Genomic DNA, 27,720 nt, shown 5'->3' with positions numbered 1-27,720 from the left:
ACCTAGTAGCAGTGTGATGTGTGCTAGTAACCCCTCCTACCCATCTGTGTTGTAATAATGTGTAATGTGAATGTATAAGAATATATTTTATTACTTATGTGTACCCTATGTAAATGAGCAGGTGCTCTAGCCCTATGGGTGTCGCATCGCCCTGTGGGCATTCACATGTTTTCCATGGTATCATACCCCTGTGGGTGTGATACCATGGATTTACATCAGCGACGTGACCGTCGCTACTTCAGATCCTGCGCATGCGCACTTACCATTCCCGCAGCCTTGTTATTTGGGTGCTTGCTTCTTGTCTTCAGAAGCGCATTGCTCATGATCAGAAGACTCCTGCGGTTCAGGTCATGCGTAGAGCGCGTCTGAAGAAGAGAAGCAAGCACCGGGATAACAAGGCTGCAGGAATGGTAAGTGCGCATGCGCGGGATCTGAAGTAGTGACGGTCACGTCGCTGATGTAAATCCATGGTATCACGCCCATAGGGAAGTGATACCATGGAAAACATGCATACGCCCACAGCGCGATGCAACGCCCAAGGGACTAGAGCCCTTGCTCATTTACATAGAGTACACATAAATTATAAAACATATTTTTATACATTCACATTACACAATATTACAACACATGGATGGGTACGAAGGGGTTACTAGGCTACACATCACACTGTTTCTAGGTTAGAACACATAAATTACCTGTCAGATTCCCTTTAGCAAGAAGACATAGGGTACATTGCAGATTAATTGCGAAAATTTCTGCAAAAGAAAATAAAATCCATATATCTGAATGGGATTATATTGCAGCATGTGTAATGATGGATGTCTCTTAGACACATTCAGATAAATGGAGCGTTCAAAGATGTTTCTGTAACAAATGAGGAACATATGAGTTAACATTTATCTCCCCTTTTTCAGGTACCGTACTTCCTTTGTTGGCAGTAAATGAACCTACAATATTCTTGTTGACTTATGTATTGTCTTGTGTATAGAAGTGTATGTAGCATTACATCCATTACATCTCTGATTGGTAATGAACTGTGTTAAGAAAGTCTCCAGAGTAAATCTCTTATTTCACTTCCAGAAACTTGTTTTAGAGAACATGGACACGTTGGTACAAATCAGATCCAACTTCAGCAATGCTGAGCTGATGCCATCTCTCCAAGCCAAGCTGAGCTGTAAGTCACTATTGTACTTGGACGTTCTTGGTAACAAGGGACTTATCACAACAATTGCCTTTATATATTACAACTTTTACCAAACTGGAATATTTTTTTTCATCAGTAAATCCTTATAATTAGTGATGGGCGAATAGTAACTATTCATTTTCAGACTATTTGTAACAAATACCAAAGTACTATTCCATATATAAGAAAAAAATTCCAGCAACAAGTCCATGGAAAAATCTTCATTAAAAATTCATGTTTATTTATCAAACTTGTAAAAACAATCCATGTTACAATTGCCCCAACAGAGGACGCGTTTCGAACGACCAAGTTCTTAATCCGTCTCTAACGGAGTTAGAGACGGATTAAGAACTTGGTCGTTCGAAACGCGTCCTCTGTTGGGGCAATTGTAACATGGATTGTTTTTACAAGTTTGATAAATAAACATGAATTTTTAATGAAGATTTTTCCATGGACTTGTTGCTGGAATTTTTTTCTTATATATGAAATGAGTTCTGCTACCTTCCATTCCGTGCACGGTCCTGGATAAGCGGTCTCCGGCAAATAGCAGGTGAGCTGGACAAAGCGAAATTTGTTTGTGTTCAAAGTACTATTCCAGTATTCATCACGAATAACAAACCTAATGTAATTCAATGGGAAACCTGAGCATTTTTTGGGGGAAATCTTCATGAAAAATGCTTGGGTTCCCCATTGACTTGCATTAGGATTGTTATTCGTGACGAATACCAGAATAGTAGTTTAGAATTAGTTACGAATAACCCGGATATCGTTTATCACTACTTACAATCTGTTGGCACACTAACTTAACAAAGATGTGCTGCAGGAAATGTTTTTTTAATGTAATGTTGAATGCACTGGTGGATGCAGAAACTGGGGTAACTAACGTTTGATTGGCCCCGGTGCAAAGTTTGGAACTGGTGCCCACCCGAACCGTACATCAACACTCAGAGTACAGGATACACTCAACACTCAAGGTACGGGATAGTGACACTGACACTTGGCTCTTGCCCTCAGCACCCAGGTTTCCCATGATCTGAAATCCATCTTGTCCTCAGCACACACCTTCCCCATGCTATGCTATATATCTTTCCCTCAGCACACAGCTTTCCCATGATATCAGAGAGAAAGCTGGGTGCTTAGAGAAAGAGCCTCTTTCCCTCAGCATCAAACTTTCCCATGCCATGCTTTATCTTTGTCCCCCTTGTATTTAGCTCTCCAAATACTTTAATGGACCCCATATAGCCTTCCATATAGTATAGTGGGTTCCAAATAAACTTTCATATATTAGAATGCACCCCCCATAGTCCTCCATGTATTATAATATGCTTCACATAGTCCTCCATATAGTACAGTGTACAGCATAGTCATCCATATAATATAATGCACATCACTTAGTCCTCCATATAATATAATACACATCCCACAGTCCTCCATATAATATAATACACATCCCACAGTCCTCCATATAATATAATACACATCCCACAGTCCTCCATATAATATAATACACATCCCACAGTCCTCCATATACCGTAATATAATATACATCCCACAGTCCTCCTTCATTTAACATAATGCACATCCCATAGTGCTCCATACAATACAGTGCACATCCCATAGTCCTCCATATAATATAATACACATCCCACAGTCCTCCATTTAAAATAATTCACATCCCATAATCCTTATTATAATATAATGCACACTCTATAATCTTTTAAATCCTATTACATCTAGTACATTATATATACCAGCATGGGAGCCAGGATTTATCTATAGGATATATAATGTCCCCCAGCGTGGCTCCCATGCTGGTATATAGAATGTCCCCCATCCTGGGCCCTATCCTGGTATATATAATGTTCCCCAGCCTGGCTCCCATGCTGGTGTATATAATATACCCCAGCCTGGCTCCCATGCTGGTATATAGAATGTCCTCCAGCCTGGGTCCTATCCTGGTATATATAATATCCCCCAGCCTGGCTCCCATGCTGGCATATATAATGTCCCACAGCCTAGGTTCTATGCTGGTATATATATATATAATGTCCCCCAGCCTGGCTCCCATGCTGGTATATATATAATGTCCCCCAGCCTGGCTCCCATGCTGGCAAATACAATGTCCCCCAGTCTGAGCCCTATCCTGGTGTGTGTGTGTGTGTGTATATAATGTGTGTCCCCCCCATACTGCATTAAAGAAAAGAGAGAAAGAAAACATCATACTCACCTACTCCAGGGTCCTGATGGCTCCAGCACGGGCGAATCACAGCGCTGTTATCGCGCGCACAAGACATCAGAGTCCCGGCACTTTGTGATAACGTCACCACGCTGGGACTCTGATGTAGAGTTGAGCGATGTTCGATTCGAACTGTTTGCCAATTTCAAATTCAAGTGATTTTGGGCGGTGTTCGAGTCGTTCGACGAACTCAAACGATTTGCTTCAAGTTCGGCAATTCGCGTTACTGTTCAATAATGGTTTGATCACCAAAAGTGTGGCTTTTCACAGTAAGGCTATGTGTGCAAGTTGCGTATCTGCATGCATCCTGCGTCCCCAGCACAATCCCTCTCTCTTTCCTACTAACCGATCACTGGCGCGGCGCTGAACGGCTGTCACAAAGCTACGGCGGCTTTTCCTCTTTTGAAAATGGCTGCTGCTCATTATTCAATCTGGTATTCCCTGCTTTCCCCGCCCACCGGCGCCCCTGATTGGTTGCAGTCAGACATGCCCCCACACTGAGTGACAGCTGTCTCACTGCAACCAATCACAGCCGCCGGCGGGTGGGTCTATATTGTGCAGTAAAACAAATTAAATAATAAAAAAAAAACCTGCAGTTCCCCCCAATTTGGATACCAGCCAAGATAAAGCCACACGGCTGGAGGCTGGTATTGTCAGGATGGGGAGCGCCACGGTTTAAGGAGCCCACCACCATAACAATATCAGCCAGCAGCCACCCGGAATTGCCGCATCCATTAGATGCGACAGTCCCGGGACTCTACCTGGCTCATCCCGAATTGCCCTGGTGCGGTGGCAATCGGGGTAATAAGGGGTTAATCATGGCAGGCGTCTCCCCGAGATACCTTCCATGATTAACCTGTGACAGTAAATAAACACACACAACGAAAAATCCTTTATTTGGAATAAAAGACAAAAAAACACCCTCATTTACTACTTATTAATCCCCAAACAACAATCCAGGTCCGAAGTAATCCACACGACGCTTTCAGCTCTGCTACATGAAGCTGACAGGGAGCAGCGTAGCACACGAGCGCTCTGTGTCAGATCCACATAGCAACTGACGTGAGCCGTGCTATTACCGGAGACTTCACTCAGGTAGTGCCTGTGTGTGATCTCTCTCTCTGCAATACAGAGGTCAAGATTACCAAATCTTCCTATGCTTTTCATTAAAGGCAGTGGCTCAATGGGTAGAGCTGCCGCCTAAAGAGAATTACTTCATGAGTTTGAGTCCCGGACGTCCCAGTAAAGAATTTAATTTAATTTATTTTTAATTTTAAATCATAATTATTATCTATTTAGAATTATAATTTAATTTAATTATGCACTGAGGGGAGCAGCCGGATATCAGTTGTGAGCTGCGGGACACACCTATAAAATCGGAGCAGTTCACGGAATGAGGCTGCATTGCTCTCTCCTCTCTCTCCTCCCTCTCTTCTCTCTCTCTCTCTTCTCTCTCTTCTCTCTCTCTCTCTCCCCTCTCTCTTCTCTCCTCTTCTCTCCTCTTCTCGCTCTTCTCTCTCCTCTCTCTCTCCTTCTTTCTCCCTCTCTCTTTTTCTCTCTCTCTTTCTCTCTCTTTCTCTCTCTTACTTTCTCTCTCTTTTTCTCTCTCTCTTTCTCTCTCTTTTCTCTTTTTCTCTCTTTTTCTCTTTCTCTCTCTTTCTCTCTTTATTTCTCTGTCTTTTTCTCTGTCTTTTTCTCTCTTTTCCTCTCTTTTTCTCTCTCTCTTTTTCTCTCTCTCTTTCTCTCTCTTTCTTTCTCTCTCTTTCTTTTTCTCTCCTTTTCTCTCCCTTTCTCTCTCTCTTCTCTCTCTTTTCTCTCTCTTTTCTCTCTCTTTTCTCTCTTTTTTTTTCTCTCTCTCAGACCTGGCGATGATCAGCTGATGCGGTCACCTGACGGAATCAGCTGACACTATAAGTCAAGCGGTGAGGCCGGCTGCTGCTGTCGGACAGGAGTCTGCACAGAAGTGTGTACTTTGTTGTTTTTTGGAGTTTTTTTTGCACTGATGCATCAGCTGATTGTATAAAAGCCGTTTATACAATGAGCTGTGATTCAGGCCCTTGAACCTGACACATCATCTGATCGCTTTGCCTTCCAGCAAACCGATCAGATGATATTGATCCAGATTGGACGGCACGGGACCCTTGACCCAGGATTACTGTGGAGGGGGGTTCTTTATTTCAATAAAGATGGAGTTACTAATTGTGTTGTATTTTATTTCTAATAAAAATATTTTTCTGTGTGTTGTGTTTTTTTTTATCTGTACTAGAAATTCATGGTGGCCATGTCTAATATTAGCGTGACACCATGAATTTCGGGCTTGGGGCCAGTTGATAACATACAGCTAGCCCTAACCGCATTATTACCCAGCGAGCCATCCATCACCAGGGCAGCTGGAAGAGTTGGATACAGCGCCAGAAGATTGCGCTTCTATGAAAGCGCCATTTTCTGGGGCAGCTGCGGACTGCAATTTGCAGCAGGGGTGCCCAGAAAGCTTGGGCCAACCTTTGCTGCGGGTTCCAATACCCAGCTGCCTAGTTGTACCTGGTTGGATACAAAAATGGGGCGAAGCCCATGTCGTTTTGTTTTTTTAATTATTTCATGAAATTAAATTAAAAAAAGGGCTTCCCTATATTTTTAGGTCCCAGCCGAGTACAAATAGGCAGCTGGGGGTTGGGGGCAGCCGTACCTGCTTGCTGTACCTGGCTAGCATACAAAAATAAGGCGAAGCCCACGTCATTTTTTTTGTGGGCAAAAAACTCCTGCATACAGTCCTGGATGGAGTTTGCTGGGCCTTGTAGTTCTGCAGCTACTGTCTGCTCTCCTGCATACACTAGTGAATGGAGCATGCTGAGCATTGTAGTTATGCAGCTGAAGTCTGCTCTCCTGCATACACTAGTGAATGGAGCATGCTGAGCCTTGTAGTTCTGCTCCCCCTGTCTCTCCCTCTAGCATACAGTTCTGGATGCAGCATGCTGAGCCTTGTAGTTCTTCAGTTGCTGTCTGCTCTCCTGCATACATTAGTGGATGAAGTATGCTGAGCCTTGCAGTTCTACTTCCCCTGCTTCTCCCTCCAGCATACAGTCCTGGATGGAGGATGCTGAGCCTTTTACTTCTGCAGCTGCTGTCTGCTCTCCTCCATACAGACAGACAGCAGACAGCAGCTACAGAACTACAAGGCTCAGCATACTCCATCCAGGACTGCGTGCAGGAGTTTTTTGCCCCCCCCCACAATATTACCTGGGCTTCGCCATGTTTTTGTATGCTAGCCAGGTACAGCAGACAGCTAATGGGTTAATAATAGCTTTGTTTTACTAGCTAGTATTAAGCCAGAGATTCTTAATGTCAGGCAAGTTTGACCAGGCCATTAAGAATCTCTAATAAAGGGTTAAAAAAAAGACACCCCACAGAGAAAAAATACTTTAATAAAATAAATATACAGACACACTTAGAGACTCCATGTTTATTACTCCCTCTCACCCCTCCATGATCCTGGTCTTCTGTCTTTTTTCTCCTTCAACCCATGCAGCTCTACTACATCAGACAGCACTGCATGGGAGGAAGATGCTGCTGCTCCCTTGCAGTCTAATCACTCAGTGAGTGAGCAGAGGCTGCGGGTTGTAAGTGGTGATGTCACCGCTGCCACCGTTGAAATAGTAATCTGACAGGCGAGTTACTATAGCAACGGTGATCTCCGTTCACCTGATTCCCAGTGCCGCTATTCACCGGCTGTGGCATCTAGTCCTTGCATGTGGGCTGACTCTGTAAAGAGCGCCGACATGCAGGAACTAGGAGCCAAGCATGTGCCCAAGCATCTTGCCGGTACACGGAGATGCTCAAACGAGCACCCTGTACCGGATAGATGCACTGACAGGACCTAGCATGACGTCTAGCCATGTGACCAGTCTGTAGCCAATGAGATAATAGACACGTGACTGGTCACATGCTATGTCCTATCACATCATATAATCAGTGCTGGTTACCGGGAGGGTGCAGCAATGATCGGAAGGAGAAGCGGCAGGAGACAGAGTGCAGGACGCGTCGCAGGGACCTGTAAGTACAGTTAATGTTTATTAACTGTATGTGTACATGTATAGTGTGTTTGTATGTGTTTGCCTGCCATTGTTTTCAATGGGGTTCGAAGGTGTTCGCAGAACGTCCATCAAACATTCGCCGAACTAAGCTGCCGTTCGACGAACCGTACTCGAACACTAGGGGGGTGGCTCAACACTAGAGATGGGCCACCCCCCTAGCGTTCGAGTTCGGTTCGTCGAACGGAGGCTCCATTCGACGAACCGTTCAATGAACCACTCAAACCCCCTAGAAAACAATGGGAGGCAAACACAAACACATAAAAACACATTATACATGTACACATACAGTTAATAAATATTGCCATAACACTTACAGGTCCCCGCGACGCGTCCTGCACTTTGTCTCCCGCCGTTTTTCTTTCCGATAATCACTGCATCCTCCCGGTAACCAGCACTAATGATAGGACCTATCGTGACGTCAAAATAGCATGTGAGCAGTCACGTGTCTATTATCTCATTGACTACAGACGGGTTACATGGCTAGATGTCATGCTAGGTCCTGTCAGTGCATCTCTCCGGTACGCGGTGATGGTTCCAGCATCTCCGTGTACCGGCAAAATGCTCTAGCACATGGTCGGCTTCCCCGTCCATGCATGTGGGCGCTCTTTACAGAGTCAGCCCACATGCAAGGACTAGATGCCACAGCTGGTGAATTGCAGCACCGGGAATCACGTGATCGGAGCACCGTTGCTATGGTAACCTGCCTGTCAGCGGTGACATCACCGCTTACAGCACGCAGCTTCTGCTCACTCACTGAGTGATTAGACTGCACGGGGCAGCAGCGTTCTTCCTCCCATGCAGTGCTGTCTGATGTAGCAGAGCTGCATGGGTTGAAGGAGAAATAAGACAGAAGAACAGGATCGTGGAGGGCTGACAGGGAGTAATAAACATAGAGTCTCTAAGTGTGTCTGTGTATTTATTTATATTAAAGTATTTTTTCTCTGTGTGGTGTCTTTGTTTTAACCCTTTATTGGAGATTCTTAATGGCCGGGTCAAACTTGCCTGACATTAAGAATCTCTGGCTTAATACTAGCTAGTAAAACAAAGCTAGTATTAACTCATTATTACCCAGCAAGCCACCCGACTTCAGGGCTGCTGAAAGAGTTGGATACAGAGCCAGATGATGGCGCTTCTATGAAAGCGCCATTTTCTGGGGCGGCTGCGGACTGCAATTCGCAGCAGAGGCGCCCAGAAAGCTCGGGCCAACCTGTGCTGCCTAGTTGTACCTGGCAGGACACAAAAATGGGGAGAAGCCTATGTTAAAAAAAGGGCTTCCTTATTTTTTTTAGTTTCCAGCCGGGTACAAATAGACAGCTGGGGGTTGGGGGCAGCCATACCTGCCTGCTGTACCTGGCTAGCATACAAAAATATGGCGAAGCCCACATCATTTTTTGAGGGGGCAAAAAACTCCTGCATACAGTCCTGGATGGAGTATGCTGAGCCTTGTAGTTCTGCAGCTGCTGTCTGCTCTCCTGCATACACTAGTGAATGGAGCATGCTGAGCCTTGTAGTTCTGCATACAGATAGACAGCAGACAGCAGCTGCAGAACTACAAGGCTCAGCATACTCCATCCAGGACTGTATGCATGAGTTCTTTGCTCCCTAAATAAATTACGTGGGCTTCGCCATGTTTTTGTATGCTAGCCAGTAACAGCAGGCAGGTACGGGATGCCCCCAACCCCCAGCTGCCTATTTGTACCCGGCTGGGAGCCAAAAATATAGGGAAGCCCTTTTTTTTTAATTATTTCATGAATTTCATGAAATAATAATAAAAAAAAATGATGTGGGCTTCGCCCAATTTTCGTGTCTCGCCAGGTACAACTAGGCAGCTGGGGATTGGAATCCGCAGCTCAGGGTGCCCAAGTTTTCTGGGCACCCCTGCTGCAAATTGCAGTCTGCAGCCGCCCCAGAAAATGGCGCTTTCATAGAAGCGCCATCTTCTGGCGCTGTATCCAACTCTTCCAGCTGCCCTGGTGACGGGTGGCTCGCTGGGTAATAATGGGGTTAGGGCTAGCTGTATATTATCAACTGGCCCTAAGTCCGAAATTCATGGTGTCACGCCAATATTACACATGGCCACCATGAATTTCTAGTACAGATAACAAAAACACAACACACAGAAAAATATTTTTATTAGAAATAAAACACAACACAATTAGTGACTCCATCTTTATTGAAATAAAGAACCCCCCTCCGCAGTAATCCTGGGTCAAGGGTCCTGCTCCATCCAATCCGGATCCAATATTATCTGATCGGTTTGCTGGAAGGCAAAGCGATCAGATGATGTGTCAGGTTCAATGGGCTGAATTACATGACACAGCAGCTGATTGTATAAACGGCTTTTATACAATCAGCTGATGCATCAGTGCAAAAAAAAACCCCCAAAAAGCTACACACTTCTGTGCAGACTCCTGTCCGATAACATCAACTCATAGTTTAGTCGGCCGGGCAGTAAAAAGCCGGCCTCACCGCTCAACTTATAGTGTCAGCTGATGCCGTCAGGTTACCGCATCAGCTGATCATCGCCAGGTGAGAAAAAGAGAAAAAGAGAAAGAGAAAGAGAGAGAGCGAGCAATGCAGCCTCATTCCGTGAACTGCTCCGATTTTAGAGGTGTGTCCCGCGGCTCACAGCTGATGTCCAGCTCCTCCCCTCAGTGCATAATTAAATTAAATTTTAATTATAAATAAATAATAATTATAATTTAAAAATAAATTAAACTTTTTACAGGGACGGCCGGGACTTGAACTCGGGAACTAATGCTTCTTAGATGGGAGCTCTATCCATTGAGCCACTGGCTATGAGAAACATACACAGATTTGGTAATCTTGACGTCTACATTGCAGAGTGAAGTCTGGTGACAGCGTGGCTCACTTCAGGTGCTACGTGGAGAGGACACAGCGCTCGTGTTCTATGGTGCTCCCTGTCATCTTCATGTAGCAGAGCTGACAGTGTCATGTGGATTACTTCGGACCTGGTTTGTTGTTTGGGGATTAATAAAAAGGTAAATGAGGTGTTATTTTGTCTTTTATTCCAAATAAAGGATTTTTCGTTGTGTGTGTTTCTTTACTTTCACTTACAGTTTAATCATGGAAGATGCCTCGGGGAGACGCCTGGCATGATTAACTCCTTATTACCCCGATTGCCCCACCGCACCAGGGCAATTCGGGATGAGCTGGGTAGAGTCCCGGGACTGCCGCATCTATTGGATGCGGCAATTCTGGGCGGCTGCCTGCTGATATTGTTAGGGTGGTGGGCTTGCTCTCCATCCTGACAATACCAGCCTCCAGCCGTGTGGCTTTATCCTGGCTGGTATCAAATATGGGGTGAACCGCATTTTTTTTTTAAATTTATTTATTTATTTTACTGCACAATATAGAGCCACCCGCCGGCAGCTGTGATTGGTTGCAGTGAAACAGCTGTCACTCATCGTAGGGGCGTGTCTGACTGCAACCAATCATGGGCGCCAGTGGGTGGGGAAAGCACGGAATATCTAATTGAATAATAAAGCGGCAGCCATTTTCAAAAGAGGAAATGCCGCTGGAGATTTGTGACAGCCGTGCAGCGAGACGCCCGTGATCGGTGAGTAGGAAAGAGAGGCATTGTGCTGGGGACACAGGACGCATGCAGACACGAAAGGTGCACACATACTTACTGTGAAAAGCCACGCTTTTGGTGCTCGAACAGTTATCGAACGTAACTCGAACTGTCGAACTTTTAGTAAATCGATCGAGTTCGTCGAACGACTCGAACACCCCCCAAAATCACTCGAACATGAAATTGGCGAACCTCGAACATCGCTCATCTCTACTCAACACTACTCTGATGTCCTTCACGTGCACTTACAGCTGTCATCAGCAGCAGTGCAGGGAGATCTCGTCTCCCAGCACTATCGCAGAGGTTAACTATATCGACACGCTGCACACGCCAATAAAGTTAACAGGTGGGCCCCCCCTGGGCACGGGGCTCGGGGAGGCCGCATCGTCTGACCCACCCTTGGTAGCTACGCTACTGATTGAAACTAAAGAAACATTGCAGCTCCTCTCTCACTGAGAGGAGCCAGCTGTTTCTCTACAGAGCGGGCACCAGGCCCCCAAAACCTGCTGGGCACTGTCGCAGTGGCGACCTCTGTGACCATGGTCGTTACGCCCCTGGATGCAGACAGATGAAGGCCCCAGAGCAAGAACAATATATGGGCCCTTTGCAACCAAATAACTCACCATAATGCACAGTTCCATTTGCTTTTGAGATGGTTGTGGTCCCCTTCAAGGGCCCCGGTTGTTGCAATGATATGTTCGCCCATGTAACTCAGGGAAGATCAGACTATGATAGAGTCTTAGTAATCAATAAGTAATTATCATGCACTTCCTCTGGAGAATACACAACAAACATGCTCACATTGGCCTAGTTGTTTGAGTTAGAGCTAATGTACAATCAATTTCTCTGTTTGTATTACTTGATTATCCAAATTCTGGACTGTTAAAGGGGGGATTCACCCTTTTAAAGTTTATAGCCTATCCATAGTGCAGGGCATACAGTATTGAGGAATATGTGGGGATCCTTATACTATATGAAGGACTATATGGGATCATTAAACTATATAGAGGACTAATGGGGTGCATTATACTATATGGAGGATTATGGTGGGTGCATTATATGATTTGGAGCACTATAGGGTACATTATTCTATATGGAGGTCTATGAGGTGTGCATTATACTATATGGAAGATTATAGTGGGTGCATTATATGATTTGGAAGACTATGGGGGGCATTATACTATATATAATATAAAAAAGCAAAAAAGAAAATATCATTACTTACAGCAAGATGGAATTGCAGCTGTATATTGTTCAGGCCAAAAGACTACTACTACTCCAGCAGGATACAGCTAAACCCCCACTAGGTGGAGGCAACACAGGTGCAGGTGGAGCCATTCACACTCACTTCCAAATATGGAGGAGGTGATGGCTGGATGGTAAAACTGCACACTGGTGGCTTGCATAGAGCACTGTTCACACTAGCAGACGCACAGTCACAAACCCGCAGCCTATTAGGTGACGCCCATACTATTAGATCAGGCGGGCTGCCAAGCCGTACCCCCACTGCGCGCTACGTAGGGACAGAAACTCTGATAGCAAGGCCTAACAAAAAGGGGCCTGGCTGTATCCTGTACAAAAACGTTTTTGAGGTTTTTTGTTAGCGTTATGGCCATAAGACGTAAGCCTACAACCCTCGTCACGGGAACCTCATGCTTGTAGGTCCCTACACTATATATAATATAAAAAAGCAAAAAGGAAAATATCATTACTTACAGCAAGATGGAATTGCAGCTGTATATTGCTCAGGCCAAAAGACTACTCCTACTCCAGCAGGATACAGCTAAACCCCCACTAGGTGGAGGCAACACAGGTGCAGGTGGAGCCATTCACACTCACTTCCAAATATGGAGGAGGTGATGGCTGGATGGTAAAACTGCACACTGGTGGCTTGCATAGAGCACTGTTCACACTAGCAGACGCACAGTCACAAACCCGCAGCCTATTAGGTGACGCCCATACTATTAGATCAGGCGGGCTGCCAAGCCGTACCCCCACTGCGCGCTACGTAGGTTTTATATTATATATAGTGTAGGGACCTACAAGCATGAGGTTCCCATGACGAGGGTTGTAGGCTTACGTCTTATGGCCATAACGCTAACAAAAAACCTCAAAAACTTTTTTGTACAGGATACAGCCAGGCCCCTTTTTGTTAGGCCTTGCTATCAGAGTTTCTGTCCCTACGTAGCGTGCAGTGGGGGTACGGCTTGGCAGCCCGCCTGATCTAATAGTATGGGCGTCACCTAATAGGCTGCGGGTTTGTGACTGTGCGTCTGCTAGTGTGAACAGTGCTCTATGCAAGCCACCAGTGTGCAGTTTTACCATCCAGCCATCACCTCCTCCATATTTGGAAGTGAGTGTGAATGGCTCCACCTGCACCTGTGTTGCCTCCACCTAGTGGGGGTTTAGCTGTATCCTGCTGGAGTAGTAGTAGTCTTTTGGCCTGAGCAATATACAGCTGCAATTCCATCTTGCTGTAAGTAACATTATACTATATAGAGGACTATGAGATGTGCATTTTACTATATGGAGGACTATGGATTATGCAGTATACTATATGGAGGACTATGGGGTGTGCATTATACCATATGGAGGACTATGGAGGGTGCATTATATTATATGGAGGACTATGGTGGGCCCATAATACTATATGGAGGACTATGTGGGCCCATTATACAATATGGATAACTTTGTGGAGACCATTAAACTATATAGAGGACTTTATGGGGCCCATTAAATTATATAGAGGACTATAGGTGACCCATTATACTACATGGTGGACTATTTGGGTCATTATACTATATAGAGGATTATGGGTGCATTATACGATATGGAAGACTATGGGGTGTGCATTATACGATATGGAGGACTATGTGCGGCCCATTATACTATATGAAAAGCTATGTAGTGGGCATTATAATATTTGAGGACTATGTGGGGGCCATTATACTATTTGGGGGTATCTAGAGGCCATTCTAAAAATTGGAGGGCTATGTGGGAACCTTTATTATACTGTATGTAAGAAATTATAAAGTTTTAAGCTTTGTGTTGGGTCCATCATATTGTGCAGAGGCTTTTATACTGTTTGGGGGGCTAGTGATGGCCGTTATATAGTGTGAAGAGTTGTGGGGTCATTATACTGTATGTAGACTACATGGAAGGCTGTGTCGGGGTCACCAGTGGGGATGATACTTTTTTGGGTTCACCATGCCTTGCCGGGGTAAATGAGGGGGGGTACAATAGGGTCATCATATCATGTGGGTTGAGGGTATTGTGGAGGATTTCACCGTGGGGAGTGGGGCACTTTTGTTGGCATTATACATTATGGGTGCAATGAAAGGGGAATCTAGGGACTTCAATAAGAAGAAAATTATGTTTTAAGGTAGTAAGGATCCAATTAGAACTTCTGCTTTGGGGACCCATTTCTATGTACACCCCTGCCTGTTCGCTTTCAGTCATCAGTGATGTATAGAAGGCATTGAACAGGCGGTACACAGTACAGTCATCACGCTGTATTGATACCCACTGCACATTGATTTATATTCTTCTCTGCATAACCCAAAGAATGTCACTTAAGGAGCAGAGGGGCGTGATTACAAAGCGGCGATAAATGACAATCCTCTGTGCCATCCAGATGACTGTAAGTGAGCAGCTGCAATGAGAATATAACTTCATTTTTTTCCTCTAGCCAAACAAGTTAAGATCGCCGTACACATTGAATAGCTGTCAGCTGAGCAATCATTGAACTGACTGCTACCTCTTCTGGATCCCAGTACATTCCTTCTTCTGGACCTCAGTACATTCCTTCTTCTGGACCTCAGTACATTCCTTCTTCTGGACCTCCGTACATTCCTTCTTCTGGACCTCCGTACATTCCTTCTTCCGGACTTCAGTACATTTGTGTGTTCTCCATGAGAGAAGCTGTCAGACACTTCTGGCAGGGGCTTATCTTTTGAACATATTGGTCTTCTCAAATCCTTCTCCTCCCTGACATCATCTGTTGGGGGGAGGGAGCCGGGAAGCCCTCATACACAATACACTATATATGGGATCCTTCAGACTGTTTAAAATAATATATACCTACAAGTATCCAATATGGCTGCAAGAAAAACATTGTTATATTTATAATTGCAGGTATCCTTTAAAGAGGTATATAACAGCTTTGAGTCTCACCTGTAGGATCTGTATATTTCTTGGGTTCGCCCCAAGTAAAGGAAAAAAAAACATGCTACAACTACAAATGTGGGTACCACTAGCAGCAGCAGAATCATCACTACCACTACTGGCACCAGCCAACTGGGCAGTAGTACTACTATATGTATCAAATGCAGGACATAATTGACGTCCTTTGCCTCCAGCAAGCATACTAGTGTAGAAGGTATAATAGAATATATAGCACATCACTTGCTCAGTCACAACAAGATGATGTTACCTGTGGCAGCGACACCATCAGTTTGAGTCAGTGTTCTGCAGAGAATGGTCTGCCTGATCACAAGTGACTAAAATGATCATTTTTGGACCATTTTTTTTAAAAAAAACCTAAACCATCAAAAGTCTATCAGTGCTCTGTTAATAAGTGGGTTCTTGGTTACTACCTGGTGACATTCCGTTTCTATGGTGAGGTCACATTGATATTAGTAAAAGATGTGTTGGTGTTAAAGACCTTGAAAGTGGTGGTTGTGGCACACATCTGTGCAGGTGATTTAGAGCTTTGCAGTATTGCAATTTGTGGCAAATAAATTTACTATAAATGTAATTTAAAGCAAAAAATAATTTAACGTGATGAATTTAAATTTCAAAAGATTAGATCATCATCACAAGTCTAAACCTTTTTTACACTATTATCACAATATCTTGACTGGAGCGAGCGCTGTCTGCAGAGAAAGCTCACAGAAGCTGGCATTGTCAGTCACCAAAGAGGGAAGAGGGGAATGGAAAGCTAGTGGTGCATGAAGCACCCTAATTATTACATTTGATTAAACCTCTGATTTTGCAGAACAAAAGCAGCAGAAAGAACTCTAAAGGTGGGATTTTTATATGGGTTATCCATTATAAGGCTAGGCATTTAGTTTATGCTGTCAGTTTGGTTGACAGATTGTCTTTAAAGAGGACTAGTCATGAGGTCAGAAGTCAGTGAGTGTTTTGCTCTTATCTTATTCCTGCTACTCCCCTGAGTATTCTGCTTGTTGTTTATGATTAATACACCATATATTTTCAGAGCTATGGGCCTTTTTATTCAGTGGTTATTTTTATGGTCTTTACCAAAAGGGCGTTGCTCACAGGGTAATAATGCAGAGTAGCCTAAAAACACACCCCCAGGGAGTCCTGAGAGCCACACCACCTTGTAAAGACAATAAAAAAGTTAGCACTAAATAAAAAAAAACAAATCTCAAGAACTTTATCACGGATTTGGAAAAAAAGCAAAAAATGCCATACTCATGGAGCAACACGAATAAAATAACAGCAACAACTGGCCACTTGTGACCTGCTGACAGGTCCTCTTTAAGATAATGTACAATCTGATGAGCATCTCATGCTACTATCCCATGGGGTAACCATTCTGTTTACTATCTGTCCCTTACTTGTCTAGCTCCAGAAAGCTTGTTGAAAAGAATGACCATTATTGGAGTTATCCTGTCCTTCCGTTCTCTGGCTTTGGAAGGCCTTAGAGAGGTAAGCATTAAAATAACACAGAACATAAAATGCTTAGTCTGCAGAACATTTGAAAAAAATAACTCCTTTATTTCCTTTGTACATTTATTTTTTGCTAAATGACTACTTCCTCCACAGTGTCATGCAACTGGTCTTACAGGGAACCCGTCACTAGGTTTTTCCGTTATGAGCTGCGGACACCACCAGTGAGCTCTTATATACAGAATTCCAGAATACTGTATATAAGAGCCCAGGCTGCACTGTATAATGTAAAAAAACACCTTGATAATACTCACCTAGGGGGCGGTCTGGTCCGAATGGGTGTTGCTGCTCTCGGTTCGGCGCCTTCTCCTTCTTATGGGATTGCCATCCTCTTGCCCATCCCTTAGGTGAGTATTATAAAGCTGTTTTTTAAGTTATTCAGCGTGGCCTGGGCTCTTGTATACAGTATTCTAGAATACTACATATACAGGCTTATTGGTGGTGGCCAAAGCTTATAAGGGAAAAACCTGGTGGCAGGTTCCCTTTCAGAATCAACAGTTCTGTTACATATCTTTATTAGTGATGAGTGAGCATTACCATGCTCGAGTGCTTGGTGCTTGTAACTGTCACGTGTATAGGGACAGACTCAGGGCTAGTTCTCATTTTATCATCTAGACCATGCACTTTAATTGTTTTTTTTCCTTTAGGCTCTTGTGGGGTTTATGCACCTTTGTTGGAGCAGCAGGCAGGCTCAGCGGGCAGCAGTTTATCAATTGCTGGCCGGGAATTTAAGCTCTCTCCTTCCTGGACTTGTTGCTGGTTATTCTATTCAGTTAGGAGCTAGCCAGGGAGCAGAGAGGACGTCTTGTACTACTTCTGCTATCTGCTGCGATTGTTGTGAGTTGTTCTTCTACCTCCTTTTTTTTTGTACCCTTACTCGCACACCTTCTGTTATTCCCTGGTGCAGGTTAATTGGTGTTTGAGTTTTTGTTACCCCTGTCTGTTTCTGTGTTGGCGGGTTGTTGGCCGACGTTGGAGGCTCGACCCAAGCATCCAACTGCTTGTTACGAGTACCAAACACCTGACCATTGAAGTGCTCGCTCATCACTAATATTTATTGTTACCGGCACATCTGCATTTCTTATTGTGAACATTACATGATAATACCAGATAAATATGGAGTTCAGAATACTACTATTGAACAAAAATACACATAATAGTTGAACGCAGATGTAGATTATTTAATAAAAGTTAAGGCAGTACCATATATCTGATGGAATCATAAGAGGACACACAAGTTATATAATACTCGGGCTCAGGTGCAGGCTGAATACTAATGAACACAAACTCCAGTAGTATAAAGGCAGAATAGTAATGAGACATATGAATATTCACAATACTAATTAAATACAAGTACTATAAATAATTTAATAATAATTAAAAAAAATAGAATTGCTGTAACATCATGGCTTTTAGCTATAAAGTCATGTTTTGTTTCTACGTGACGGTAGATTTTTGCACTGGGATATAAAATGCACAGACATCTAGAAGAGCTTACTGGGGTTCTAAAACGAGCAAGCCATGTTAGGTCCCATGTTTAGGATGTGTATTAATGTCATAAATCTGAAGGTTAGCTTTGGATTTCTGCCACAAAATCTTCTGCAAAGTTAACATTATGTGAACATGGGCTTAGCCCCTGTGATCACAGTGCCCGGGCTGGCCGACAAAGGGGTTTAACTGAAATAGTTTCTTCAGCCCATTGGTCTGCACTTGGTTAAAATAAGAAAAGAACTGTTAATTGCCCTCTTATGGGTTAGTGCTGTCTCTCTGCCAATGCTCCGATCTTTGTTTACAGGCTGCACATGTGACCACTGCAGCCAATCACAGAGCTCAGAAGCTCCGCCAATGTAGACAACAGGAGCTAATGAGAAAAGGGATTGACAGCACATGTTACAGTCATGGCCGAAAGCGTTGTCACCCTTGAAATTGTTCCAGAGAATAAAGTATTTCTCGCAGATAATTATTGCAATTACACATGTTTTGCTATATGCATGTTTTGTGTGTATGGGAACAACACAAAAATCTGATGAACAAAAGCAAATTAAACAATTTCACACAAACCCCCCCAAATATTGGCACCCTCAACTTAGTATTTGGATGCACTACCTTTGGAACAAATAACTTTAACCAGTCACTTCCTATAACCATCAACAAGCTTCTTACACCTCTCAACTGGATTTTTGGACCACTGTTTTTCAAACTGCTCCAGGGTTCTCATACTTGAATGCCGCCTTCTCCCAACAGCAATTTTGAGTTCTTCCCATGAGTCTGCAATGAAATTTAGCCCCTCATCATTGCTGTCACTTTAGAACTCTCCAGTGCTTTGTTTCCATCCATTTTTGGGTGCTACTTGAAGTATGTTTAGGGTCATTGTCTTGCTGGAAGCCCCAAGACCTAGGGCACAAACCCAGTTTTCTGACACTGGGCACTACATTGTGACCAAAAATCATTTGGTAGTCTTCAGATTTCATGATACCTTGCACACAGTCAAGGCACCCAGTGCCAGAGGCAACAAAACAACTCCAAAACTTCTTTGAACCTCCACCATATTTGACTGTAGGTCCTGTGTTCCTTTCTTTGTAGCCCTCATACCATTTTCAGAAAACAGTAGTATGATAGGCTTTACCAAAAAGCTCTATCTTGGTTTTATCTGTCCACAAGATGCTTTCAAAGAAGGATTTTGACTTTCTCACGTACATTTTGGCAAACTGCAGTCTAGCATTTTTATGTCTTTGAGTCAGCAGTGGGGTCCTCCTGGCTCTCCTACTATTGTGTTTCATTTTTTTGAAATGTCGATGGACAGTTTGCGCTGACACTGATGCACAGTGAGCCTACAGGTCAGCTTAAATTTCTTTGGAACTTGATTGCTTATCCACCAATTGGACTAACCTGTGTTACAACCTTTCATAAATTTTAATCTGCCATCCACATCCAGGAAGATTAGCTACAGTGCCAGGATTTAAAATGTTTTGATTATGTTGTGCACCGTGTACAAAGAAACATCAAGATCTCTGAAGATTGTCTTATAACCTAGAGATTGTTGATATTGTTCAACAATTTTAGTTCTCAAGTCCTCAAGCAGTTCCCTTCTTCCCTTTCTGTTCTCCATGCTTAGTGTGGCACACACAGGCACACAATACAAACATTGAGTCAACTTCTCCCCTTTTTATCTGGTTTCAGGTGTGATTTTCATATTGCCCACACCAGTTACTTGCCACAGTTGAGTTTAAACAAACATTACATGCTTGAAACAAAATTGGTTAGCCACAATTTTGTAAAGGTTCCAACAATTTGTTCATCCCATTTTTTTGAGTTTTTGTGAGAAAATATGTCCAACTTGCTTTTTTTTCCTCTGTTTTTTTGTGTTGGTCCAATATACACAAACAATATAAACATGTCTTTAACAAGACATTTGTAATTGCAATAATTTTCTGGGAGAAATACTTCATTTTCTGCAACAATTTCAAAAGTGCCACAGCTGACTGTAAGCAAAGACCAATAGGCAGAAGAAACTTATTCAAGGTAAACCCCTTTCCTATGGAATGCCTTTTAACTTGTACAAAGATTAATACTGATTGTAATGCAGACAGGGTTTAATGAATTGGTATAAGTTGCTCTCCATTCCTGGAGTTTGGTGCAGGGTTGTGGTTGTCAGTCAAAGTCAAACATCGGTTGGTAAAGACAATAACACTATCATGCATTTTTCACACATTTGCAGAACTTAGCTAATGAAAGCACCTCCGGAAGAGAAAAAGGACCTCATTATTCCAAAAATATATCATATTAAATATCTCATAGGCTCAGAAAATAAGACTTAAAAGGAGTCTGTCACTTCAAATTGATGCTTCAAACTAACCACATATCCCTGTAGGAAAGCAACAATAAAAATTATTCTCTTGAATTTTAAATCTGTTCTTCTGTTGCCCCCCTCCACCCCCCCAAGAAAAAAAAAAAAGATTTTGATTGTAATATGTAAAAGCGGTGCTCAGAGCCCCCTGGGTGTGGCTACATTATTCGGTGCACCGTTCCGCCCATTTAGATTATGACCACGCCTTCTATGTTAATTGACAGTGCTGACTTGCCAAGATTCAGGGCTATCTGTAGATAATTCACTATTATGTGTGCACTGTCCCTGTGCAGGAGGGAGAGTTCACATCCCTCTCCTCACTTCTGACATTGGTTATCTCCTCTGGTATTACTCAGCAGGAAAGGGCACAGACATCACTTTCTCCTTGCCACTGACATCACTACACAGTTATAGCTGAGCGATGTCAGCAGTGAGGAGAGAGAGATTTGTGTGCTCACTCTAGCACGGAAGTGATAGTAGAGGAGTCTAGCAGTGTCAGCAGCAAGGAGAGAGTGATGTGTCTTCTCACAGGCACAGTGCACAAATAACAGAGGTTTAACTTAAGACATCACTGGCAAGCCATTGATGTCAGTCAATATAGCAGTGGTGGCAACTTTATAAGTCGGTATTACGGTGCACCTTTAGCCACACCACTTTCATTTGCATGTTACAATAAAGTTGATTTTTAGGGTAGTGGAAGGACAGGTTAGTTTGAATTGTAAATTTGGGATGACAGACTCCCTTTAAATACTCCCAAAAAGCAGGAAAAAGCAGCTATAACAGTAACACAGTTATTTATGCCTATACTGGTGGCAATCAAACCTGGAAGTAAAACACTGATGTACAGTACTAATGTGATATATCATTGCCGGTAGTCTAATCTGTGGTAAAAGGGGTTTTGTGGTCTAAAATGACAAGTGTGCAGTCACTTTATTTGTTACTCTCTGTGACTGCAAACTTGTGAATCCTCACATCATGCGCACTGTGAGGATTCTCCAGTGTTAGAGCCAGGAAAGGTGGCCACGTAGCCTCGAGTATGTGGTATGAAGACTCCTGGCCAGAATCCAACTAGATGGGTGCAACCTCACTCAATACAACTTTACTGAGTGAGGTCGTGACCATCTAGTTGGATTCTGGCAGGTAGTCTGAATATCACATACTCACGGCCACGTGACCGCTGTTCCTAGCTCTCACACCGTAGAATCCTCACAAGATGTGAGGACATAAAGTGACTGTAGACTTAGAATTTTAGACTGGACAAACCCTTTAAGGTGCCTGTTTTTGTCCTCAACCATGAGTTTTTTTCTATGTCTTTGCCTGGCCAAGAAAATGCACCAAGTATCACATGTATTGCAGATATGGAGATAAGGAGCTGCTTACTTTACAATAATCAGATCTATATTGCAGAGCTGGGAATAGAAGTATAGATGAAATGTAAAGATTTTTAATGTATTTCAGTCTTCAGGTGTCTTGTAGTTGAAAAAACTTACGGCTTTAGAATTTCAATATTGTACAAAATGTAACATGACTGTGGTGTTTGATATTATTGCAGGTCTTCACAAACCACTGCCCCTATATGATGGGCCCAATTGAATTCCTCAAGGATTGTGTTACTCCTGATATTGACATTCAGGTATGCTGTATTTACTTTAGCAATGAAGAAAAATAGCATCTTTACATTAAGCTCTGAAATGCTGCTCCACAATCCAGCTATCAGCTGCGTTTGTGTGCAGCATGTTCAGAACATGCTGGTGCTGAGGGGAATGTAGCCAAGCGGCCAACAGGTTCTATTTTTAATCTGTATATAAAGTATTTCTAAAGACCGTTATGGTATACTAATTGGGCCTGTGACTAATCGCAGGGGCATTAGTTCCCCTGACTATTCGGCCCACTCAGCATATTATCACGCCCCTGTGGGCTTGATTGCATGCTTTACAACAGCCAGCGTCATTGGCAGTGCAATATTAATCCGCATGGCTTTGTGCCCCTCAGCATTGACCTTCTCTGACACTTGTGTATGCGTCCCAACTACAGAGAGGCAAACTGCGCATGACCGGAAGTACGGACAACTTTCGATCAGGGGCGTGATAGCATGCTAAGTGGGCAGACTGGTTATGGGAACTAATGCACCTGCGACTAGTCACAGGCCTAATTAGTATCTCATAAGCAACCCTCCACCCCTGACATAAATATTTCCTTTTCTTCTGCTTATAAATGGTATTAGTTTGTACTGTTGTAGGGGTCAGCCCCTACAGAGGATTAAATTGCTCTGTGATGTTAAGTGACAATGCCCCCCTCTGATCTTTGTGCTCTCTGACTAAGCCAACCCCCCTGCAGTGCATGTGTGAGTTGGTTTAGATAGGGCAGTGGTGAAGTAAAAAAAGCAAGAAAGGAAGGACAGAGCCAGAAGGGAAGAGGGCACATTGCCCGGAGGTAAGAGAGCAAGACCTAAAGGTGGCTCATACCTGGAGTTATGGTCCGGATCGGCAGTCTAGGGAGTGACTGCAGTGCTTGGTTGTGAGTACTGTGAGCAGGGCCGTGAGAGAATGCAAGGGACCGCAAAGCTGAGCCAAAATGATTTGCTCTGAACACCTGCAGGCCGGGAGGAGAAAGAGTGACAACACTTGGGGGAACCAGGGACCCCTTAGACCAGAGAGGAGAACGGAACCCCTTCCCTCTTGAAGAAAAGTTCACACCACCAAGTCAACGTGACCATCTCGGTACCGAGCTAAAGTTAACAGACTTTTCTCCTCACTGCAGTACCGTGAGGGCCATACTGGTGCTTACCCTACATTAGGGTCTAGCTCAGGCCTCAGTAGTCAGTGCGCAGTAGCAGCGTGTCCCAGCTAGCGGAGGCGAGTTAGGTACTAGAATAGAGTAGTTGATAGTACAGTATTTGTCTTTATTATTTATATTAAACTTTCTACTGTGATAGATGGGACGCCAGAGCTCGTTTCAGATAAACTGTTATCGCCCTTACCAATATACAGACTGTTGATTATATTCTCCAGAAAAAATACCTCCTGTCCATCAATAAAGCAGGTATTTTGCTTTCTGCCTCCTCATCTTCTATACCTACCATATTTGAGCCCTGCCTCGCTGTGCCTCTCTCGCTTTGCTACATTGTCACATTTAAAGTTGCAGATTGCGTTAACCAATAAATTACTACATTGACAGGCAACTTTCGGTCATGTTGCATTTAGTTTCTATAGTAACATACACTGTAGTTTAACAAGCAATTTAACAAATACATTTTCCTGTTTCACTGCTGATCTCCCACATCCCACCTCTCATTTAACCTACCACAATTAAATTAATACATAATACTAGTAATATTATAGCCCAGTATATAGATAGGTCTAATTATCTGAGCAGTAAGTCCTACTGAAAGTACATAATAAAATATCTATAATCAATAATTAGCGGCGGTATTTCATGGCTATGGCTCTGGTCACACACTGTAGGTGGTGCACATCTGGCATTGGCCATGCAGTTATAGAAGCCAGCCATTGGCTATATGTCAGGAACATATCTATCTATCTATCTATCTATCTATCTATCTATCTATGTATATATATATAAGAATTAGAACCAGGGGCGAACACTGAAATGACTGCACTATTGAAGATGTGTTCTCCCCGGCTTTTACCAAACTCCCCCTCCCTCCTAACTTTAACCATTTTCCCATAAGTTCTCCCCCTCCCCAATAAACACAGGACACCAGCTTGGATAAATCGGCCTTTATTAACAAAACAAGAGTAAATAATTTTTCTTTTAGCGAGGAGGGATCTTGGAGCCCCAAAACAATCTGGCGGACAATCCAATAATATTGGTAAGATCAACCGGCATTGCCCTCAACCGCAACCACCAGCTCGGGGACACCACTTGCCGGAAAAACATTTCCCTAACACCGACTCCCAGGGGACCCCACCCTGGAGAGCCCCAAAGTCTGCCAGATAATTGCCATTCCAAAAGGAGAAAAGAATGGGGTTACCGTCCCCCTGACGTATAACCCCCGCACCACCATTTTACCACCGACTCCAAGAACCCCCCCTCACCACCGCTGGCCGAAATGACAAACACAATTATTAAATGCAACATATTATTCCCCTAACACCATCCCAAGGGCAGGAGGGCGGGACCTTTCCTGGTGGCCACACGTGCCGAAGTGGTAATCCCCACCCCCCCTTGACTCTATATACCCCCACCTATTCCAACCACCCCCCCTTTGCTTCCAGAACCCACCTCCATAAACTTTTGACCCCTCTGTAGCCCGCGCTTTCCTTCTAACCTATTAACCCCTCGTTGCCCTCCAAAGTGAGTCATGGGTCACTTTGCCCATGGGCTCCGTTCAGTCTTAAGAGGGATGATGTGCAGGAGCAATATACGCAGTATATTTACAGTTCAAAATTTCATGGTAATGCACAACTCTACCTGCTATGGAGGTGGCTGTGACCCTCTTACCTTTTGGGCCCCTGTGCGGCTCCTCAGTTGCACCATTGGCATGTCCGCCCCTGCTTTAGCACTGACTAGCTGACCCTTTAGGATGTAACAGAGGCGGCAGCTAGAACAGGAACATCTTACACAGAGGTTTGGGCAGAAGCCTGGATTATGTTATGATGAGTGTGATATCTCTGTATATGTTTAGAAAAAAACAATAATAATGTGCCTATATACATTAGAAATCAATGTGCCTTATAACACACGACTATGGGAAACATTCATTAAAATTCAGCCTGAAAATAAAAGCTGTTGTGAAGAATTGGACTGGTGATGACCAATTAACCAATAAATACTGACTTTCTCATTATTCATTGCTCACCATCGATTGCCTGGAAATAAAATGCGAATATTTATACCATGAATCAAAGGCATTTACTCTAGTGACAGACGTAATAGAACATTTGGAATAAAACTGCTGTACTTTGATGCTTCTAACAATCTGGTCACCACATAAATGCATATTAGACCATCATACAATGCCGCTCCCCTCTTCCAGTCTATTTATTCCTAATGGGGATTGTAGTTTAGTTTTGTGCACTGAGCCACCTGCTGTTGTACATAATCAGCACTTCCAAATGGGCTGCATAAATGTGTTTTCCATACTGAGCTCTGTGCCCGCAGTCAGCAATGACGTATCAGAGCGATAAACATGTGCTGCTTGGTCTCTAACATTTGCTGAATGCCCATTAGTTATTGGAAATTGCCAAATGTGCAGAAGTAACGTCCAGCCATAGTGGAATAGTGAGGATATTAGCATATTGTCTGTCGCTGCGCCTTGGTGAACAGATTATATTTAGAACACAGGGAGCATTGAAAGACCAGGCGAAAAATGGGTGTCAGGAAAGAGACGAAATCATAAATATGGATCTAGATATTATTGTCTGTAACAGTGATCTGAAGGAGCAGTCGGGCACTGAGTATCTGAAAGATGGATGTAGTTATGCGGTTCATGGCGAAATCCACCCTATACATATAATTTGTGGTGTAAAGGACTATAGCAATAGACAGAGCAGAGTAAGGGCTAGTGTGACGCCCTGGACCCCAGGGGTCACAGGTAATTACATCAGCCACATACACACACACCCCCACCCCCTGTGAGGTCACACACATGTCACCCGAAAGGGAGACCTGATGCCTCCCTCAGGGCTAGTAGAGCACACCAGGTGGGCAAAGTCAGGCGGAAAGACACGCCCACCGAGGAGACTACTATTCTGGGGCAGGAAGTTCAAACAAAAAAGTTTTGAGTTGACAGTGAGTGGTAGTGGAGCCGCTGTCAGGGACCCGGGTAGGAGCCTGGGCCCCTTGGAAAACGTCAGGCAGGCAGACGGTGGTGGACGTCTGCAGGAGTACCGGTACAGCAACCGGCGGAACCGTACGGACCGGGCCTGGGTTGGAGCCCACCGGTCCCGAACCGGGGAGTTAAACGTGTACCGGAGCACCAAAAGGAGGGTACTCAGACCCCGTCCTAGCTTAGAAGCCACTGAGTATAGGCAAATTGATTGCTGGCCGGACCTCACGGGTTCATCCACAACCAAAGTCCCGAAAGAAGGCAAAAGCCCACCGAGACCGGGTGAGCGCCACCACCAAGGGCCAAACACCCGACGGGCCAGTGCCTGCGGGCAACTGAGGGCTCCTCCGGCAGCTCAATGCCGGGGAGCGGGCTACCACTGCTCAGGCAGGGGGAGCCGAAACACAACATCTAGAGGTGCACGGGAAAAGGGGCCACCATCAACCCCGCAGGGGGACATCAGCAGCCGGCTGCGGGAACCAACTAGACCCGAACTTTGGTTTACCAGTGATTCAGTGTGAATTAATTGTGAGTACACCAGTCCCATCCGGGCACGACACACTACACCGCGGCACGGCGCCCTGCACCCCGACAACAGCATTAAACCCTTTCAGTCCCCCAACGGGCCCCGGGACACACCACCCCTACCCACGGAGGGGCTAACATCTCGGCTGCGGCCGCAACACCGATCCCGGACGAGCCCGCCGTTACTTCAGCCGCAGCGGTGGTGCGTCTCCCGTCACCACGACTCGTGGGTGGCGTCATGACCTGTTACACAACCACCACTTCCCACCGCCTCCCCTTTAACAAGAGCGACGTGGCACCCGGTCCGGAGGCGCTCGTGCCACCGACCACCCGAGCCCGGACCTCGAGCGGCTTGGCCCGAGCAAGCGGAGGAAGCAGCCGGGCCCCTCTCAGTGCGGTATACGTTTACTCTTTCTGGCATCACGAACAGGATTCAGACAGTCCACTTACCTGTGGAAAGTGCGGCTTAGAAGTTTCTGTCAGCGGCATTCTGCCGAAAAAGTTGAAGTCCCGCCATCTTGGCACGAAAGTTTCCCACTCGAGTCGTCTTCCCCGAGCAGTGAGGGCGCGAAAGGAGAAGCCCCACCCTGAAGGAGGAGTGCTAAGAGAAAACCAAGGGGGAGGCGGGCGAGAAGGCTGCGTGATGTGACCGAGAAGATAAAAAGGCAGGGACTCCAGGACCCTGCATTCGCTCTGTTCCTGGACCCCTTCGGTGCCGAGGCAACATGTCCACTCCATCCGCGCAGCCCGAGGCTTTG

At 44.5% G+C, this 27,720-nt stretch overlaps 1 protein-coding gene across 1 annotated transcript in view; it reads left to right on the top strand.

Moving 5' to 3' along the window:
* The window catches only part of NCKAP1L (NCK associated protein 1 like), a 418,971-nt gene that overhangs the window by 248,563 nt on the left and 142,688 nt on the right, over positions 1–27,720 (top strand). The window contains exons 24-26 of the mRNA XM_075337171.1: positions 1,081–1,174; positions 16,696–16,778; positions 22,199–22,279. Coding sequence (XP_075193286.1) covers positions 1,081–1,174; positions 16,696–16,778; positions 22,199–22,279 — 258 coding nt within the window. The remainder of the gene's footprint in view (positions 1–1,080; positions 1,175–16,695; positions 16,779–22,198; positions 22,280–27,720) is intronic.

Source organism: Anomaloglossus baeobatrachus, chromosome 2, assembly GCF_048569485.1.
Source record: "Anomaloglossus baeobatrachus isolate aAnoBae1 chromosome 2, aAnoBae1.hap1, whole genome shotgun sequence".
Taxonomy (NCBI): Eukaryota; Metazoa; Chordata; class Amphibia; order Anura; family Aromobatidae; genus Anomaloglossus; species Anomaloglossus baeobatrachus.
The sequence above is the reverse complement of the archived record's forward strand: the minus strand, read 5'-3'. Positions and strand labels throughout refer to the sequence as shown.